We start from the raw sequence: 20,456 nt of genomic DNA on the forward strand, positions 1-20,456 counted from the left end.
CTTCTTTTCTCAGGACCCAGGGAGGAAAACAGGGACTATAGCAATAGAACATACATTATAAACATGTAGTTTTTGAGTTGTTTGTTTTGTTTGTTTGCCACTCATCGTTTCAGTTTAGACTTTTACCTTCTTTTCCTCTGTACGTTAATGCCTCTTTTCTCTCTTCTTTCCTTTGTTCTGTTTAGCCTTCGATTGGTTTGCTTGGCATATTGTTCGTCATCATTGGCCCCCGTTATGCTTTTGATAGAGATGTTGTTTTCTTTTCTCTCTCTCTCTCTCTCTCTCTCTCTCTTACCAGATTTCAGAAAAGCATCCAATTTCTGATAATATGTATGCGTGTGTGTGTGAGTGTGTGAGTGCGTGTATATTTTTGCCCGCTTCCCGTTGCACTACGGAAGTAGTACAGTGCTTTTAAAAAAAAGACTCTAATCATTTCTTTCTCGCTGCCGTTTCGAGTGTGTGTGTGGGTTGTTAGTAAGCACATAATGCGTTCGAGCAGAATGAGCGCTAAGGCAACAGCTCTGCTTTCTTCATTTCGTGCCCTTTTTCTCACCTTGTTACTTGCTATGGTTTGTTGTTATTGTTACACCAATCCTTTATTTCGTGCTCGTTAAAAAGCAACAAAATTATGCCAGTTCCTCGGGCGTTCCTTCTTCTTTGACATAACACACACATCCACACACGCACACACACACACCCACATAGTTCCTGCGCGATGACACAAGGATGACGACGTACACATCACAAGCGACGAGAGTATCCGCGCGGCCGTCTGTCTGGCTGGCTGCTCTACTTTATGCCTACTACTTCTTCCGTTTCCGGACCTGCTGACGCTGAGTGCTGTGCTAACCCGAGAGTGAATTCACTCTCGTTCGCAAGAAACCGAACTAATGTACGTCTCCGTTCGGCCACGGAGCACAAACGGGAAAAGGCTTGCCTGCTTTCGTTACTCTCTATCTCTGCCTCGATCGATGACTGATGTGTTGTGTTGTGTGTCCTTTGCTACTTTCCAGTCCAACATTCATACCATCATCGTTTGGCTGTTGCTGCTGCTGCTGCTGACCTGCTGACTTGCTGACTTGCTGTTACTGAGACACTGACGCGGTGGTGCCTGCTGCTCTTCTTGCACGATATTTTGCTATGTTTTGCGGAAGCTACTCTTTTTTTTTATCTGCGCTCGCTTCATCTTCTTCGCACAACACCAACTGTGGTGATGGTAGCGGTTCCCTTCCGCTGTCTCGTATTAATCAATAGTCAAAAGGAATTTCTATTATGCTTTAAGTGTGTGTGTTTGTGTCTGTAGTGTAATGTGTACCGTGTAATGTGTGTGTGTGTGGCGTGTTTCGTGTCTGCGTGTCTATGTTGGTTGTTTTGTTGTTGTTGTTGGTAGTGTGTATGCGTGTGTGTGTGGTTTTTTGTTTCGCTTTAATTTTAGTTTGGTTAATTATCGCCACCCTCCTGTGGTTCGTCACCGTCACCCTGGGTATCGGACGTCCACAGCGTCAGGTTGTCTCGCAGCAGCTGCATGATGAGTGTCGAGTCTTTATAGGAGTCCTCGTTCAGCGTGTCCAGCTCAGCAATCGCGTCATCGAATGCCTGTCGGGGGATGGGGTGGGGTGAGGGCAGAGCGTTCACAATCCACATCCACAGGTCCAGCGGCAAACAAGTGACAAAGCCATCCGTCCCGTCCATCCGTTTCGATATGTCGAGGAAGTTCCACCAAAAGAGGTCCGGAGAGGCCGCGAAGGGATTTCGTGAAATGAAGATAAAGTTTACATTATTTTCCACAATCTAAATGGTTTCCTCCTTCTAGCAGGTTGACTGTTCTTCAAAGCAAGATCCATGATTCCGCTTTGCTGACTGTCAATCTGCTCGAAACCGGACACAACAACCGGCTTCCGTTCTGAGCCACGTACGTTTCAATCGATCAAAATAAATAAAATACACAACAATCACAGAGCTGCGCGCGCATACATGCGTGAGATGCGTAAATTGGTCGTGTCCCGCTATCGAATCTGTGGGTCTTTCCGGTGGGTTTGCGTATGATGAATTGCACAACAACGGTTATGATATTAACTGCATTAAGGGCACAGGCACAGGCAACAGAGAGTTAATTGGGGAGTTAGGGGATTACACGTTTTCATCTGAGCCAGGAATAGTTTCTGGGATCTTGATGGCAAATCTTGCAAGCGCATTAGGTTAGTAGTTAGTGGGCAGCATCAGGCAGCAGATAGTTCCTATGTTAGTAACACATGTGACACCTCAGTAACTCGATTAGAGCAAACAAATAGATATTGTCTGTCAACCAAAAACTTAATCATTGAAGTTTCTGCACGATTTAAACTATGTTTACTTGGTTGAATGGCAGACAAAAAACAAGAGATAAGAGCGAGCTATGCAAAGTAAATACTAAACAATGAAATAAGTGTGTTAAATGGAAACAACCAATAATAAAACACATAGAGGCACCTAACCCTAACACATATCCGATCATAAAACGAAGTGAAAAAAAAGAACACACGACAAAATAATGATTAAAGTAAAGGAAAATCCAATCATTAACCTGCTTCGCCAGATGGCAAGCCCGTGCTGGAGAGTTTATGATTTCATAGTAAAAGACGGAAAAGTTCAGCGCTAGACCTAACCGAATCGGGTGCGTGGGTTGCATTTTCGACTTTGCAATATCGAACGCTTCCTGATACGATTTCTGCGAATCCTCAACCACAGCTAAAGGAAAAAGAAGAAGAAGAGAGAGAGACTGGAGGAGTCAGAATGGTGCAGACTGTTTTTTTTTTTGCGCCGAACAGGCGTACATGTGACCTGTGACCACTTTGCATACGTTCTCTTCTTTGCAAGGATTAGTTTTGTTTTTGGGTTAATAATGTAGAGGAGTGTACACCACAGAGCACAGCTTGCACAGGGATGTAACGAAGAAATTGTGAAAAAAACGTAGAGCGCAAGGAGATCATGTAAAACTGGGAAACGGCACAGATAGATACTCTAAGCAACGATCACACACACACTCGGATTGCTATCGTCCTTTGTGTGTGCTTCAACATAAATGTTGTCAATAAACTACACGTTGTTAAAGATACATAAAGTCATAAAGGTAGAGCGTCTCGAAACGAGTGCCATTCTCGCTCGAGCGTGCATTTTCTTGGCAATTAAGACAAACAAAAGTTCAAACAACGGCAAACCCCGATATCACCGCAAACAGAAAGAGAGAGAGAGAGAGAGGGGAGGGACACGCAAACCATATCACCACAACATTACTGCGCAGCTACACAGACACACACACGCAACCACTAGCAGTAGAGTTTGCCAAAAGCGTGCATTTGCCTGTGTGTGTGTGTGTGTGTGTGTGAGTAAGAGAGAGAGAGATTGTGTGTATATTATAATTATTTCGATTGAGCTGAAACAGTTGAAGACAACATGGCCCGAGAGTAACGTAAGCAGCCGCCGTCGCCCGGGGAGAGCGAGGAAACAACATTAATAATCGCAGCGTTCGGAATTGGAAGCATCATAATTGACCTGTTTAGCCAGCTGGCAGGCTTTGTCGGGCGAGTTTAGGATCTCGTAATAGAAGACGGAGAAATTGAGCGCAAGACCCAATCGGATAGGATGTGTTGGCTGCATTTTGCCTTTACTAATTTCAAAGGCATCCTGGTACGCGGCTTGGGAATCGTCAACTACGGCTGTTTGTGGCGATTGGTTTTGATAGTGCGCGACCACAGAGAGCAGCGCATCGCATTACCACGCGCAGGGCATTACGTAAACGTAACACGGTGGCGTACGTTGGAATGCGAGCGAATGGAAACGATGCATTATGGAGAAGAGATAAAGATGTGCGAATATAATTAGTACGTGTTTCCACCGTGTATGATAACGCAAGGGTAGATAAAGAGAGGGAGAGAGAGAGAGGTTGGAGATTGGAAGGGTGATGCATTGTAAATATGGAAATGGAGGACTGGGAGAACGGGAGTTCTGGAGTTTGGAACTGTGAAACGTCGGAAGGCAATGCGGCAGAGCATGGGTACGTTTGTTGGTACACCGCAGACGTCACAATACTGTAAGCACAGTGCCTCCCGCGTCGCACGTTCACGCACGAATTGGATAAACAGGATGGACTTACTGTGGCGGGTTTCGCCGGTGGCTACTTCAGCTAGGTATCTGTAGTAGTCTCCCTTCATTTTGAGGTAAAACACCTTGCTCTCTGGATTACTGGCTTTGGGAATTAAGAATTTGTCCAGCAGACCCTGTGTATGCGTAGAGAGAGAGAGAGAGGTAGAACGAGAGATGGAAAATGGAGTAAAATTAGCATTTCAGCATGATTACAGCATCACAGGACCGCCTCTTTTACGTACCAGCACTTCGTAGCAGATTTCCCTCAGTTCCTTCTCAACTCGTTCCCGGTACTCTCGTGCCAGTTGCTGTTTGCGGGCAGAGGATTCCGTTTTCTGTTCAATCGACGATATCACTCGCCATGATGATCTGTCGTGGAGACGAAAGAACAATAGAGCAGAAAACACATACCGTCAGTCAATTAAACTAGATCACACACGTGCCATTGTGGTCGTTCTCAGTTTTTGCACACACACACACACATACCTTCGGGCACCGACGACGTTCTTGTAAGCGACGGACAGTAGGTTCCTTTCCTCGTTTGACAGTTCCACTCCGGTTTCTGTTACTGATTTCATTGCCTGTGCCATATCATCGTATCTGGAAGTGTATTTGAAAGCAGACAGAAAGCAAATGTAGGACACATGGACACAGCAATGAGCGAGTTCCGTTTTGGTGGTGGAGTGATTATACACCCCCACCCCCCTCCACACACTTACCGTTCAGATTGTTCGGCTAGTTTTGCCTTCTGCACTAGCTCTTCCTTGTCGACGGTAGACATTTTGAGTGTTCTGGATTAGCTTCTTTCACTAGCTTAAAACGAGAGAAACTTCCTGCGAGGAGAAGGGGAAGAGATAAAAGGAAACGGAAGCCATTATTAGCGAGATTATGGACCATTAAAAGAGCTGAGGTAAGGAATATGGAAAAAAAATATAGCAACACACTCCTGTTGAGCAACGTAAACACCACAAGGGCTCATAAAACTTTATACGGTCCTGGGGGGAAGTTGCTGTTTGTGCAACAAACACAATTAACCGCTTTTACGAGGGACACAACTTTTAGTTCATTATTAACCACAGCAGCAGAATAGATTCACTGATTTCGGCCTCCATCTGACTGGGAAATGACAAACAGCAGTAGCAAAGCCTGCTAGATCCCGATACTTCGACGATTAGTTGTTCTATCGAACGCAATCAAACCCGGTGACTTTGCCACTGCCGAATGACACGCCACACCGCATAGCAACGCAAACACACACAGACACACAGTGGTCACACGCTGACCCACACACACTCACACACACTCTGTGTTAGGAGGACAAACAACCGTGTAGTACTGTGTGTACGGTGCGCTGCGGTGTGTTGCTGCAAGATGAATATTGTGCCGCAGTGGAATCAGGACACTGACCACACCAAGGCTGCCGCTCTGCCAACACAGACTGGGGAAAGTCGATTCGGGGGGAAGCGAGCGGCGAACGGGTGTATCGATTGGAAGAGCGCAGCGCAAAAAATCTCGCCTGCGCTCTCTTTCAACACGACCGAACCGTGCCAACTAAGAGCCAGCTAAGTAGTCCACCACGACGACCACTAAGAGGGCTGGAGGTCCGTAGTGGTGATGGAGTGATGCAGTTGCGACGCACAGTTCGTGCTCTGTTGATCGATATTCTGCCACCACGCGTTCTCGAGTGTGTGAGTGTGTGTGTAAAAAAGGATTTGCCGTCCAGTTGGAAATAGTAGACTGGCGGCTCCAGAAAAAGGGAACACATTTCAACCCAACACTCTCGCACACTCATGCAGACAGCTCGTACTTTTGCTGCAAAAATCGTTCGATACAGCTGCATTGGCAAGAGATATTTTTAAATAAATCGTCGAGTCGAGCAGCAATACGGGGAAGAGATGATTTACGAGCTGTCGGATGGTGCGGAAGAGCGAGAGGAGATGAGGTTTGGTTTTATCCGATTACTCAGCGCGTGGCCAGAAGCATCCGTAGGACCGTATTTGCATCAACACCAACCATATTTTCCAACGGCTCATGCGGAACAATTTGCGGTCCTCGATGACTAACACGCCAACACACAACCGGGGGGCGCCAACATTCCCGGGCCGACACTCTCATTTGCCCAAATCCAAGGTCCCTTGCACCACTACTAACACACACTCAGAGAGAAGAACGTATAAAACCTCATTCGCACAAACTGTTCGTACACACACACACAGATAGGGTCAGGCGTAGTACCGCCGCATTTGCAGTTTGGCAGCGACGGCCAGCGCATAAGTAAGAAACGTGATTCCTCTTCCCGGCGGCGGCGCTTCTTTGGTGATGATGACGTAATCCGACACGGGACAGATGCGTCAAACCCCGGAGGTCACGCAGGCCGGTGGTGTAAGAGGAAGAACGGGAGAAAGAGAGACAGAGAAAGCACAAAAGGATCGTAATCGCACCAACACACACACACACACACACACACAGAATATGAGAATTTGGCAAAACCCTATTTGTGTGCGGACACACAGCAACCGCAAAATTGAATGTTTGATTAGCCGACCGGGGAAGATTAAAAACGTTGAAAATCTGCCTCTACCAACACATACACAATCATTTCCAACGCACACACACACACTCTCGCTTGCACGCACTCGGAAGACGCACATACACTCGACGGAAGAAATCGACGTTGGCGTTGGACTATTTTGAAGAAAGCATCATCGGTGGTAATAGGACACACGTACGCACGCACACCCTCTGGGGAGTAGTGGACTGGATCGGATCGAATCGTACCCCTCGGCAGAGATTGCGTCATGCCCGACAATATGAGGAAAATGAAAATATCTAAAATAACTATTTTCCTCTTCCTTCTTGTGAAACAGAAGGGGAGCCAAAAGGGGGGAGAAGATGACGATGTTGGACGTAAGCGCAAACATTCATCCAGCACAAACAGTGTTATTCACCTCACCTCCTCTTGGGAACGGATGAGTGTGTGTTGAACCCGAATCGGTACAGACCTTCTCTCTGTCCTCTCTCTCCGGTAAGTTCTGCCGACACTGGTAAGGGCCCCTTCTGAACCGTCTTCCGGTCGTTGCGACGTTCCTAATCTAACTAATCGAAAAAAAGACGGCGGTCGATTGCCTATCCCCACTAACACGCTCTTTTCAATCGGCCTTTTTCTCTCTTGCTCGCTCTCACTCTCTCTCTTTATCTCTCCAGTTGCCCTTTCTCGTGCATGACTCCCTTCTGGTGACACTGTTCCAAAACGGCATCGCGTCAGTCGCCACCATACAACAGTGAGTCATCCGTGCGTGTTTGCATGAGGCGTGTGTGTGTGTGGTGGTGGTGGTGCTGTGGTACACGTTTGTGTAAGTGCGTGGTAGTGATGGTAGGTTGCCATTAACAACCATGCTGCTCCATCGCCTTACAGAGCGGGCGCGCGCGCGACTATCGTCAATTACGGGCCACCCCACCCTTCCAATTCGCTCCAGCCAGTGGATAATGCGAGAAACCGGCCCGAAAGGAGGTCCATGTTAAGCGCGCTTTATGCGCACACCCCAAAAGGCGTCACACCATTCAATGCCACACTCTGACTACTGACTCAACGGCACCCCGGGAATGATGGGGAGCTGCGGGTGGGTGGAGGCAAGGCAGTTGATTCTCCATTTACCAATGCAACCCCTTCGTCGCTCGACAAATGAGGCCCTCGAGAAGCAGTTAAAAGTTTTAATGAGATCTCGATAACAACACCGTCGTCGCGCTTTTAGAAATCAACCACCCGACCCGGTTGGTGGCGGTGCGACCTCTGCCCACGCGCGCCCAGCTAGGCAAGGCGTTAGCATGCGGAAGCGGAACAGTAGCCGTCCCGCCTCCCCTGGCATTGCCATTCGTTGTCGTCGCGTGCGGAACCGATTGGGAAAATCAATAAAAAATAATTTCATAAATACATAGCACCAGTGCCGCAGCGCGCAAACGGTGGCAACCGCTCGCCCATCCCACTCACTACTCCCACGATTATCATATATGTGCTGGACTTTTCGAGTGTTTGTGTGTGTGCGTGTGATATGAGATGGCCCTGAAAAAGGCACTAAAGGGCAGCCAGCTGCGCGTGAAAAACAATCCGGATCGGAAATCCGATTGCACCGGACCCAACCATTCGTTTGTGAGCGATGCACTAGACAGAGACGAGGCGAGATAGAGATAGAGAGAGAAAAGCCCATCCAGTCCCGCCGGACGGGAATGCTGTGTGTCTGGAAAGATGAGATGCAATTATCATCATCATCATCATCATCGTACCAGCGGATGTTTCACTTCATCCAGCGCGTTAGCGCAACAACACACGCGCCAACAGAATTTCTCGAAAGCCTCGGCCGCAGCAATTCGACTCCCGGGCAGCAGATATTGCATCCGAGCAGATATTGGTGAGTGTGCCGCCGGTCTTCTCTACACACCAATCGGTGGGGTCTCTCGCGGGATCCACCAGCATAGCGCCAGTTTGATGATTCGGCTGATGACGACGAGTGCTGCTTTTGTCTGCTCTTGTCTGCCGTTGCCGGTGTTGACGCATGCAACCCCATACACACACACACAATTTTTGTCTATGCTGCCGTTTCCTTTTCTCCCATCATCCTCCCTGTGTTTGGAGAGTTTCCGTTTCATCATTCCATTCCTTCTTCGCGCTTCGAATGGAATTGTCCCGTTAACGTGGTGGTATCTTCATCCGTAACCGCTTTCCGTGTGTGTGTGCGTTTGTTGCATTCCGTTCACATTCCGCAATTCGTTTTTTCGAAGCGAAGCTACTTTCCTTCAATCTGGGGAACGTTTAAGAAAAAAAATGCACATATACACACACCATCGACCATGTGGCGGCTACCCCGAAAATAACGAAAATCGGAACATTGGAAATGAAAATTGCACCTCCCCAATGAAGCTGGTCCGGGTCCAACTCACACACACACAGAGATGCATTGTGTGGCGTTTCTTTTATCGGACATATAATAAAAAAAGAAAAGTTTTACCGGCGACACCGAGCCCTCTGAGGTGTGCCTCTACTACAATCGCGTCTTCAATTTCTCCTACAGCTTGTCCCGCGGCCGAATGCGCCACCGTTTGCTATCGCCATGATGATGCGTGTATGCCGTTGGCACTGTTGGATGACATCTAGTGTGGAGCCGGGTTGGAGACTTTCTTCTTCTTCTTCTTCTTCTTCCACTGTCTGATTCGAGTCTCCCTGCTCTTTGTCATTTTCGATCAGCGTTTCTCTGCGCGCACCCGCCGCTTTTCCATTAGACATCGTTCGTTTTCCATCTGCAACGCACTAACAGCTACACTTCGGACGCATTCTGCTGCTTTCGTAGATTTCCCGGCGAAGGGAGCACGTAAAGAATGGCGCGTGATGGAAATAGATTGCTGCCTGTATTGATTCTACCGATTCCGCAGCCCAACAATGTTCGAGAAAACAACGGCATCTTCTGATGATTGATTCTGGCCAATGTTCTCCTCTCTCTTGCTCTCCCAGGGAGAATTTCTCTCTCTCTCACACGCCCTTTCTCTTTCTCTTGCAAATGGATATTTTATGTTTTCTGCTGGGAATCATCTCCTCTTCAACTCAGCTGAGCCAGCAGCTCCATAAACCCCCAAACCATGTGTCTGTGTGTGTGTGAGTACTTGCGTGTGCTCTACAGCTCCAGATCTTATCTAGACCACAAAGCAGGCGCAGGCAGAGAGGTAGAGATGTCGATGATGATGATGATGATGTTGGAAAAACGAGGTGAAAAATCGATACCGGGCGCAAGCTCACAGAATCGATTATACGCCCATAAAGCGATCAGAAGGACATCACGCTAACGGGTCAAATTGATTCGTATGCAGCAACTCTTGTTAACAGATCATGTAGATTCTTCTTCTAATTGTAATATGAGTTGCTAAAAGTATTGCAAATAGTATTTAGATCCAGGTATTAAGGCAGAGGCACAGATTTGATTGTCTTTTCATTTGGACACATGGTGAAGTCTGGCAAATGACGTATGACACAATTCTGAATCTGGCAAACCTCTTGGTTCCACACAGTCTGCATACTCTCTCTCTCGCTCTCTCTCATTCTCTCTTACATACACACACCTCAGCACATCCACCAAATGCTTTATCTTCACCGAATTTCCCCAAATCGATTTTCTCCGATCTGAATTTAGCTTTCAAATTCATTTGCTTCCGTGTGACGTACTCGTCTTCTTTAATGCATACTATTCCTTAACCCAGCACACACACACACGCCACAGGCATAACTCTGTCCGTCCGTCCAAGCTTCTTGGAGCCGCCGAGACTCTTTTGCACACGCGCCCACACACAAACGCACACACACATACAAACGTAGGGGGTTGTCCTCAGAACGTACGCAATTTCTAGTCCGAAAAGAATGGTTTGGCCTATTGCCCGGAGGAAGCCCCCGCGTAGAGCAGAAGGAGCACACCCGACACACACACACACTGATAAAACGGAAAAGAGAGATCCACACGCACGCACGTACGCACGCACGGTGGTGAGAGTTTTCCACCGCTTTCTTCCTGCAGGTTCAAAGTCAATCAAAGTGGTGCTCTTGTTGCTAGGGAAGTGTTGCGCGGTAGGTAGTGTCGGAATTTTATTCCCTTTTTCCCAGAACACGCCGCCATCTTCGATTCGTTGCATCGCCGTTTTGCACGGCCCCAAGGCGCAGAAAAAGAAGACCATTTTCCGTCTATAAAAAAGTATGAACCAGGCAGCCAGGCAGACGTTTTTCCTCGCATGAAATTTATCACACCAACGGGGGAGGATGCGGCGACGGCGGCGGCGATCGTCACTGACGCCACTGATGGAGGATGGGTAGGCGAGGGGGGAAGGGGTAGGCGAAAATGCGAAACTCGTGTGTCTTTCGCTTGTTGGTGGAAGGGTGGTTGGAAAACAATAAGAAGACGGGTAGAAGAGCGACGGGGCGGGGACAGCCGTCGAGCAAATTCTTTCCCGACGAGACATGGGGCTGTGTCTGCAGCGGGCAAATTGCACACGCAGAAAGCCTCTACGTTCACGCCCTTCTCACAGACCGCCGTCTCTACCTCCCCCCCCCTCCCACACTGCTTTCTACCTTTTCCCTGCACATCTTTCGGGACGGATGGGACACCCCGGGGAAGGAAAACCTACACGTTTCCGCACGGGCGAGCCGCTGTTCTTCCACCAGAAACCGACACGGGGACACGGCGACGCGAGTACCAGCCTACTCTCCAACTACACACTATAGATACACACACCGCACACACAGTGGGCAGAAGGCAGCAGCAGAACGCACGCAGCGAGAAAACCGAACGCGTCGTGAAAAGCTCGCACGAACTCCGGGACTGACACACTGGCCCTGGGTTGCCGAGTTGGTTGGTCCCGAACCGGCCCCGCGTTCGTGCGTTCAAAAATACCGACACTGGGACGGTGTCGCTCTGGCCTCGCTCTCTCTCGCTCTCTCTCTCTTGCTTTCCCATATATTTTCATTATCTTGCTCTCTCTCTATCTATTTTCTCTGTCTCTCTCTCTCTCTTTCTGGGGGGATGTTGAACATCATCAGCGCCTGCTGTTATGCTGCTACGCGATTCCGTTTGCTGATCCCTCTTGGACTTGGACTGGCTCTGTCTCTCCCTCTCGTACGCTACAATCACACACGCATTTGAAACAAAAAAAACACGGTCATCCCCCCAATTGCTCCCGGCCGACGAGAGCTGCTGGCGAGAGAAACACTAATGCTTCGAGCGCATGGTTTGCAGGGAGGAGTGGTGGTGGTGGTGGTTGTTCGGTGGGGAACCGAGCACGAGAATATGATTTTATTGGATGCGCGTGCGCACGGTACACCGAGAAAAGGTTTGGCTTCACGGAGGTGGACGGGAACTGGCAAGGAATCTTCAAGCCAGGTGGAGGAAATGGTGGACCTTCCCCCACCCAACATTACAATACATCCTTTTCTGTGGGAATGGTTTCCGGTTAGCTGAAGATTGGGCCGTAGAAAAGGGATGGCCAGGATCGTTTCGGTTTGTGTGCGGCGGTCGGTCATCCGACATCCGGCCTTTCCACTTACGTTCGACGTACGGTAGTAAGGATGCTTGACCAAAGGTCCCGTTGATTGCGACTTTAGAGCATCTCCATAGCAAGCCTCCTTGACAACGAGCTAGCCCCAGCCTGCTCGAAAAGATGGATTCGGGCGAGCGCTAGGAGGACGCCTCAACGCCTCTTGAAACATCCAAACGACCCCCATCGTCTCGATTTTAATGATCAAAGGCAACGTGGTTTTATTTTAGCTAACCCGATCGATAGATTCACCACACACACACACCACACGGGGTACGGTACAATCTCTGGCACATTCTTTCAATATGGTCGTGAACACGAGCAAATGGGGGGGAAGAAAGACCTAGCCCGGTCCTGCTCTGGTTTGCTACCAGGCTGGAGCTGGAGCTGCAACCGTACAACGGAGAGAGAGAGAGATAGAGCCAGCTAGGATAACGCATTGGTCAAACTGCGACGGCGCAGCCTTTCCTTCCATGCTCCAGTGTTACGTGTTCCGGGCTCCACATCCAGGATCACACCAACCTGTATATCTCTTTCCTTTTTCGTGTGGTTTTTGCCAACTTTTTTGTTAGAAGGATCTGCTCTCGGAGCAACGCAACCGACGAAGCGTTGCGCTGTGGAAGGAGAAAATGATATTACGCTACACTTTTCCTTTTTTGGTCTTGTTTCTTGCACAAAGAGGTTTCACGATGGACCAGTTTTCCTGTGTTTTTCCAGAGAACAAACTTCAATATCCCTTGAGGTGAGAACCAACACACCAAACACCCACACAAACACACGTACAGAAGCAGAAATCGCAAATTGTTTTTGTTGGATGAAGGATCCAGCATGATTAGGACCTAAGTCAACAAGGTTCGCATTTGCAGCATGATGATGGCACGATGCTCAACCAGAAGGCCCTCATTTTCTTCTTCTTTCTATTATTATTCTTTTTGTACTATAGCTATGCAGCAGTCACACACAAGCATGCAAGCGGTCCTTATGCCTTAAAGTACCGGAGGCTTTTCCTCTTCATCTGTGTCATCTTCATTATTTCGCTGCATTGGAGAGCCTTGCGCATTTAGCACGACACACACACAAAAACATCTAAATGAGGGAAGACGCATCTTCTTGAGCAGTCCAGTGCTGCAGCACTGGGCAGGACTCCATTGGCCACAAGCACACCGTGCGCACGGCCAGTGTAGTGTCCGTTGTGCAACGTTATACAATATGTTGCTTCATTGCTTTCTCTCTCCCTCTCTCCCTCCTCCCGCCAACACCCCCTGGGGAACTGGGCGGGCTATCCTTTTCTATCGGAGCCGGCGTTTGCGATCACGTCTTTCTTACCAGCGCAATAAAAAAACGACCCTCCCACGAGAGGGACATTCTTACGCTATTTATAGGGCGCACCGAAAGCTTCATTAAAATTCAATGGCCATTCAGGGTTTGCAATAACTTGTGCGATAAAATTGGCCACACAGAGACCGCGCAAATGACTGCCACAAGCACAAGCACACACACATACTTTCTCTTCGACATAAAAAAAAAAAACAACAATGATGGAACCTCTTTTCCAGCAACAATAATGACACAACAAATCCAAATAAGCAACGTCAAATGCACTCGAGGAAAGTGGGAGTTGCTGCTTCTTTTTTTCTTTTCTTTTCTTCTTGTGCTCTTTCCACCTCATGCTCGGATGCTGGAAGAAGGGAAAAGGGGATAGGGAAGAACAGCTCCTTTATATTTAGCCCCTTTTTTAGCTCGCTCTAAGATAATGTGCGCTAGAGAGCGCCTCAACAACAACAAGCGACGCCAGGCCAAGAACAAGAACAAAAGCACTGGAAGCGAGAACCAGCGAGCCGAGAGGACACACAGGAGAAGGGGAGGAGTGCAGGAAGGAAAGGAAAGGAAAAGAAAACCCCCCTTTCTGCACTTCGTGCGCAAATGATAAGCATCCTTTAGGAAAGTTTTCATCACAACACAAGCGTCACTCGCGCTTTTCGCCGGCACAAAGCACCAAAAAAAAAAGAAAAAACAACACGGCAAAGCAATTTAAAATTTCATCCCTAATGAAGTGCCGGAGGTTATAATGGAGTGTGCGCGAGCCCCGTGTCCTTTTCTTCTTCCTTTCCGTGGGTGTGTGTGAGTCTCTGTGTTTGTTCGTTGTTTCGTCACAAGCACAAGAAGCTCATCTCGACGAGGAATTGTGTCACTGCTGCGAGGAAAAATTCATCATTCTTTGCTCGTGTGCTCGTGGAGCGGATTTTGTTCACGTGCCTGCGCGCCGCCGAGTCGAGTCACCGCGGCGCAATTCGACACAGTTCTGTCGCACTGTCTCCCCTCCCCACACTGCCCTCCCCAATTGGTTCATTACTTATCTGTGATAATGCTTTTGTCGTCAGCGAGCGAGCGACCGAGCGACCGAGCGAGTTATGCAATATCGCCACGTACAGAAAAACAATTTGCTACAGGCGAGCAATCAGTAGGGTAAATAAGGTGACGCGCGTTAGAGTTTGGGCTGGGGCTGGCTCCCCTCCGCTCTAAACGACGCCCGAAAAGTGCCCGAAAGGCGACCCGAGAAGAGATCGCACAGGGATCTCCCTTTTCGGCACGCTAGACCAACAAACAACCTATCCTCCACCACACAACCCGCAACCCGCCACATCGACCGCAACGACACCGTTAATAGTTGGAAGCAATTTAGATACGCAATCGGACAGCCTTCGGACGGGCTGCCCTGCCCGGAAGGGGTGTCCCAGGGGCGAGAAGTGAAAAAAAATATCAGTTTAGGCACATATATACACTCGTGAGTACACACAGCCCCCGAACAACAGCTTCTCTCCACTCCCGTTTCGTCGCCATTTGTCCACCAAGGATTGTGTGTGTTTTTTTTAACTCCGGACGGCTCCAGTTTCCCGCAACCAATCCGCCACTTGTTCTTGCCTATTGCGACGATGGAGGTGGGGAAGAGATTCGTACGTCTTATCGGTGGTGTACCGGAGTTTGGGGTGGCAATTCCAGGTAGATGGCAAGTTCCGTTGGTGGTTCCGTGGAGAGTTTCTTATCTTGAGTATACAAGCTTCTTCACTATAAAGCACTGGACGGAACACCTTCCAACAAGACCTTCTCCTCCTCTTCACCTGACACAGGGGCTCGTTGAGTTATTCCCTCTCCTAGGACGGCTATCGATAGCGATGACCTCCTCGCTGACCGTCTTCTGCTGTCATCAAGCTTCTTTCGATGTGTGTGTTGGCATTATACCCGTGGCCAATGTGTTTCCGCTGCCTTCCCACACACACACAAGGAGGAGCGCTGCTGTTGGGGGTGATGGTGAAGGTTTATTAATATATATGGCCGAAAAACGTCAACCAAACCGTCCACGCCGTTCCATTCTCTTGAAGCCGTTAAGCGTGCGCTCGCGCAATTGAATGCGCGCGCGCCAGCCCGTGGGGGGGGGGGCTCCTGCGTGCGCCGTTTGACTTGTTTGATGTGCGCTTCTCCTTAAATCATTGTCACCATCACTCTTACACTGAATGATGCCGCGAAGCCCTCTTTTCCAGCACGCATCGAAGGAATTGACGAAACTGGGCTGCAAGGCCAGGCTATTCCAACGCAATATTGTTCAGCCAACGCAAGTGAGGCGGTTTGGGGACACATGGCGTGCCGTGACGGGACGGGAAGCTGTCAATCTCATTTCCATACAGACCACACGCTCCACAGTCTCTCCTCCACCAACGCCTTTTGGGGGTCGGCGTCATCATGTGGTTTGGCGCGTCGCGTCGCCTACACTTCCTACACGCATTTATGTTTTTCGTTTGTGTGTTGTTTGCGTTTCCATCAGCATGTTTTGCGCAGCATGCGCCGGCGGCGAATGGCCGTTTACATTCTCCACCAAACCACACCCAACGCGGGCGGCGGGTGTGGGAAGGCTTTCGAGAAACCGTTGGAATATGGTAAGTGAAGATCGGCCGTCAGTGGGCCGGGAGCGGCGGGGAGAAGAGGGAGAAGGTGGAGAAACTGCACTTTTTATGGCGTCGAACGGTCGGGGCTTAACGGCGTCGGCGGGCCACTAGTTCTTCTTCTCCAGGCAAGTCTGCACACGTGTTTCTTGCTCGCTCCCGCTAATGTTCTGAAGGGTGCTGCTGGGGCTGGTGCTGCTGTCGCAACTGCTCAAGGCCATTCGCGTGTAAGCAGCTTCGCGCAACCGGCTGGAGCAACCGATTCCGGCGATCGTGTCGTAATGGAGACCCGGTGCCTTCTCCACTGTCCCTTCCACTCCAGAACTCAGCTCGACCAGAATGCCGCTTTGCAATGTCCTTCCAAATGGTGGCGCGCGGGGGTTCCAATTAGCCGACCGCCTCTCTATTCCTTCTTGCCTTCCACCAAGCAGAATATGTATGTATGTGTGTGTGTGCATCTCCCTTTCAGCCATCTAGTTCAAATCGCTGCCCTCAATTGGGAATGTTACCCTTCTCGCGTCCCTCGCCATCGTCGTTGTCGCGTGAATGTACACAGCGTGCGCGTCGCAGTAGTATGCATGCGCCCGTGTGTTTGACTCTTTTTGTTCCTTTTTTTGCACGCACACACACCCTCGTCCACCTTCGGAATCGAATTAGCCTTGAAAACGTTCTATACCACCCCCCCCCCCCCACCCCTCATTACTCATATACATATGCAACACGGCGACGAACACAGCTCCACCGACGTGCACATAGACACATACGTTTTTCTCTCTCTCGCTCTCTCGCTCTTTCATTCCTGTGCTGTCGCCGTCCCCGTTTGTACAGCACAGTGCTCCACCATCTCAACCCCTTTGGATTGGACGCATGTCGTCGCCGCCGCCACTGCCACCAATGCTGCTAACTAATCAGCCATTATACTGCTCCACCGTCCCCAGAACGCACCCCTCAACCCCATCCCAAAAGAGAAGACTTGGATCCCCTTGTCGAGGGATGGAGGGAGACACAGAACAGGGGGGAGGGGGGACAGAGATATATCGGCGAGTGCGCATGCGACCGAATGGGAAGAGCACGTACAGGAGCCGCGCAAAAGGGAAATAGAGCTATTAAAAAAAGATCTGACGACGGCGAAAACAGCGAGAACTGAAGGAAGGAAAAGCTTCAGCACACACACACATGCGCGCACACCTACTGAGATCAGGTTGCTCTTGGTCGGCGGCGCCCACCACCATCTCCACCCTCTTGCACTGTGTGGGGCGAGGTGGAGCAGATAACTGTGTGATTGGGGAATGTGTGTTTGTGTGCGAGCGACAGTGCGAGCAAGACACAACATCGCCAATCGTTCGCCAGCCAGCCACACCAGACCAGCAGCCAATAGGGGTGTGAGCGAGCATTACACACACACACACGCGCGCATTCCATTCCATTCTGGTCGCACGGGCCCCGGTGGAGACGCGCGAAACGTGTGCATATGGGCGCGTGCCAAAAAGGGGGGGAGGAGGTAGTGCTGGGAGCATTTCCGGCGCGCACCACATACTCCGCATCCCCTTCGCGGCCGCTTGAAGGGGGACAGGTGTGGCCCGAGGCCGGAAACTGCAAAATCGAACACAAACGCGAGCGACTGATAGCAGCAAAAAGGTCAGGCCCGACCGAGGAGATGGAGCTGCTGTCCGGTTCGCAATCATCGTGCTCTTGCTTTTTTCGCTTCTCTTCTTGAGCAGCAGCAGCAGCAGCAAACGGGACTCGAACCTGCACACATTCTAGCGTGCGTCTTACGTGCTTCTGCGCTCGCGTTTCCATGGCACACACAGGTGTACCAACATGATGATGGCGATGATGGCGATGATGATCCGTTGGTGCTCGGTTTCTCTTTTCGAGCAGTGTGGCACCTCCTTTCACTCTGTCGTTTTACCGTTCGTGCTCTCCGGTGCGAGCGCTCTCTCTCTCTCTCTCTCGCTCTCTCTTTCTCTCTCCTCATACACCGGTCCAAAGCGACGGCATGCGACGGGGTGAGAAAATTCTAGAAAATCCTCATCGCCCCAGCTCGCGCGCGCATATCCGTCGGAGCGGCCACACGCTGAAGCGGGACGGCAGCAGCAGCACCACCGCCCGGTGGATGAGGAGGGTTGTTCCGAGAAACATGCGTACTTCTCTACTTATGCTGCCGGATGTGGTGGCCCGTGACTGAAATGGACGGGAAAATGGAACCTCCGCGGGTCACGCGCGGAGGCGAAGAAGATGAACGACCTCCACCCAACCTCTCAGATAGCGGGGAACGGGGGACGGGATGGGGTCTGCCAGCGGCCCCAACATGACCGTGTCTCTCTCTCTCTATCCGGCCGGCCTATTGCGGTGTCGTCGTGTGTGGATTTCGGTTGCACGTCCAACTTTTGTTTCTCTCTCTCTTTCTTGCCTGGCTCTGGCTCCATACTCTGTCTCTTTCTTTCTCTTTCGCGGCATGCTTCATCATCTATCGATAATCAAATCAAGTTCTGTTTCAGCTATTTTTTGTCAGCTCACCAGCCGGGCCATAAATTGCGTAGAGCTTTTCCGAAAGCCCCATTCTCGCCTCCTATCCACCCTTCGCCCAATTATGCGCGTGTGTTGGTGATCGTACGGGAATTTTGCTTCCCCGCTGCTCCCGGTGGGAAGGGTAAGTTGGGAAGGGTAAGTTGACACACACACACACACCGCCTCAGTCGCGCTTCTTCAATTTCTTCTACCGTCACGCGCGTGTCACCAACCGCCGCCTGCCACCGGTCGATCGTATGACGTCGTTTTTTTCTTCCACAGTCTCTCCCATCACACCTCTAACACACAAACTCTCGCATACACCAACCTACACACACACACGAATGTACGAGCACACATGTACAGACACGCACACACTTGGTTTCTAACACGCACGAACCGTACGATGGAGGAAAGGTCGGCGTAGGGACACTGAAATGCGGGGCCCCGCACCACACGCACACACTGTCACGAAGATCACGCGAATTCCTTGACTGAACACACTAGAGCAGGCAGAACACCGACAGCCACACACATAGCCGTACATGTGGAAGTCAAGGGGATGAAAAAAAAAAAACACACACACACACATACACAGATACACCAACAGAGTGGCGGAAAAGGAAACCATGAAGAGGGTTGGCAGAATTACATTTAAATCATTTAATGCGCTTCCCCATCGCTACCCTCCCTCGTGGCACGTTAAACTCACGCGAGATCGAATCGGGCCACTTCCGTTCCGAGGCGTGCGTGTGCGCTGCGTTTTCTTACTTTTTCACCGCTCACACCGTACCCGAGTTATGTTGGGCCACCACTACCACCTTTTGACCCAGCGATGTCGCCGCCGCCTCCGTCACCGCTTGGCAACTCTGGACAAACACAGCAACGTGCCACCCATCCCAACCCCTCCAAAAAGTGCACCAACCTGAGACCGGTGGCTCTGCGGCGTTCAGAAAAACCTTCCCCTAAAGGACCGGGAATCAGACGGGAAATTGCTGCTGCAACCGGCGTTCGAACGCACTTCCAATGACCGTACCGAACTGATGTTCTTCGCTGTCGTCGCCCAAAGACTCTCTCTCTCAAAATGGCTGCCCTGACATACACAGGCGCGCGCGCACACACACACACACACCGTCACACGGACACACGGGGTGTGTGTCGGATGCGTCACACCGGGGTGAGAGATGGAAGAAGAAAAAAATCCCACCCCGGATTGCGGTTCAAACTTCCGTCCCAGAAAATGGCCACACAGTGCGTGCCGGGAGGGAAAACTTCAGGTGTCCCCGGTGGGTGGGCACAAGCGGTCGCAGTTTTACTTACTTTTGGTAAGAAGAGGCGGTAGTTAAACGTACAAAATTACGATGGCACACACGACTTTTTTACACGGCTCGTAGCAAAATTTAGCAGCGCAGATGGGAAAGTTGACAGATGGAGCGAAACGCTTGAGCCGAAACGCTTCAGCTCGTTTTCAAATTGCGCCTCGCGAAACGGGCGTCCGGGTGGAGCTATCCTGAGCGCAATCGAAAATGTTCAGTTTTGAGAACATTTAAAGGAGTGTTTAATAGTTTGCGTGACAATTTGTACGAAAACAGGCATATGAATCTCGTTAATGTGAAATTTATTAACAAACTGTCACGTCAGCAATCTTGAAAAATTATTGCAACACTTTTGCTGAGTGTACATTACCTCCCTTACATTGTTTCGTAATGTATTGTTGAATGAATAGATCACTAAAGTGATTTTTTATCATTTTTGAAGAGTAAAACAAGTAAATTATTTGAATTTTTAACAGTCGGCTCAACGAAAAGGTGTAAATTCTGA

General features: G+C 49.9%; 1 protein-coding gene across 24 annotated transcripts; it reads right to left on the reverse strand.

Annotated features, from left to right (window-relative positions):
• Positions 1–66: 66 nt before the first annotated feature.
• LOC1269582 (14-3-3 protein zeta) lies at positions 67–20,186 on the reverse strand. 24 transcript variants are annotated; one of them, XM_061663309.1, is made up of 7 exons: positions 19,956–20,186; positions 4,842–4,955; positions 4,609–4,722; positions 4,365–4,491; positions 4,133–4,256; positions 3,532–3,695; positions 67–1,596 (listed from the first exon to the last, which is right to left on the reverse strand). In XM_061663309.1, the coding sequence occupies exons 2-7, from the start codon at positions 4,901–4,903 to the stop codon at positions 1,441–1,443; spliced, it is 747 nt and encodes a 248-aa protein (XP_061519293.1). In that variant the 5' UTR covers positions 4,904–4,955; positions 19,956–20,186; the 3' UTR covers positions 67–1,440. The 24 variants fall into 24 exon arrangements, with proteins under 24 accessions (XP_061519293.1, XP_001687869.1, XP_061519294.1 ...); XM_001687817.2 differs by lacking the exon at positions 3,532–3,695 and adding an exon at positions 2,564–2,727 and having other exon boundaries at positions 19,956–20,158; XM_061663310.1 differs by having other exon boundaries at positions 4,842–4,951; positions 19,595–20,047.
• Positions 20,187–20,456: the final 270 nt, after the last annotated feature.

The sequence above is a fragment of the Anopheles gambiae genome, chromosome 2 (assembly GCF_943734735.2).
Source record: "Anopheles gambiae chromosome 2, idAnoGambNW_F1_1, whole genome shotgun sequence".
Lineage (NCBI taxonomy): Eukaryota > Metazoa > Arthropoda > Insecta > Diptera > Culicidae > Anopheles > Anopheles gambiae.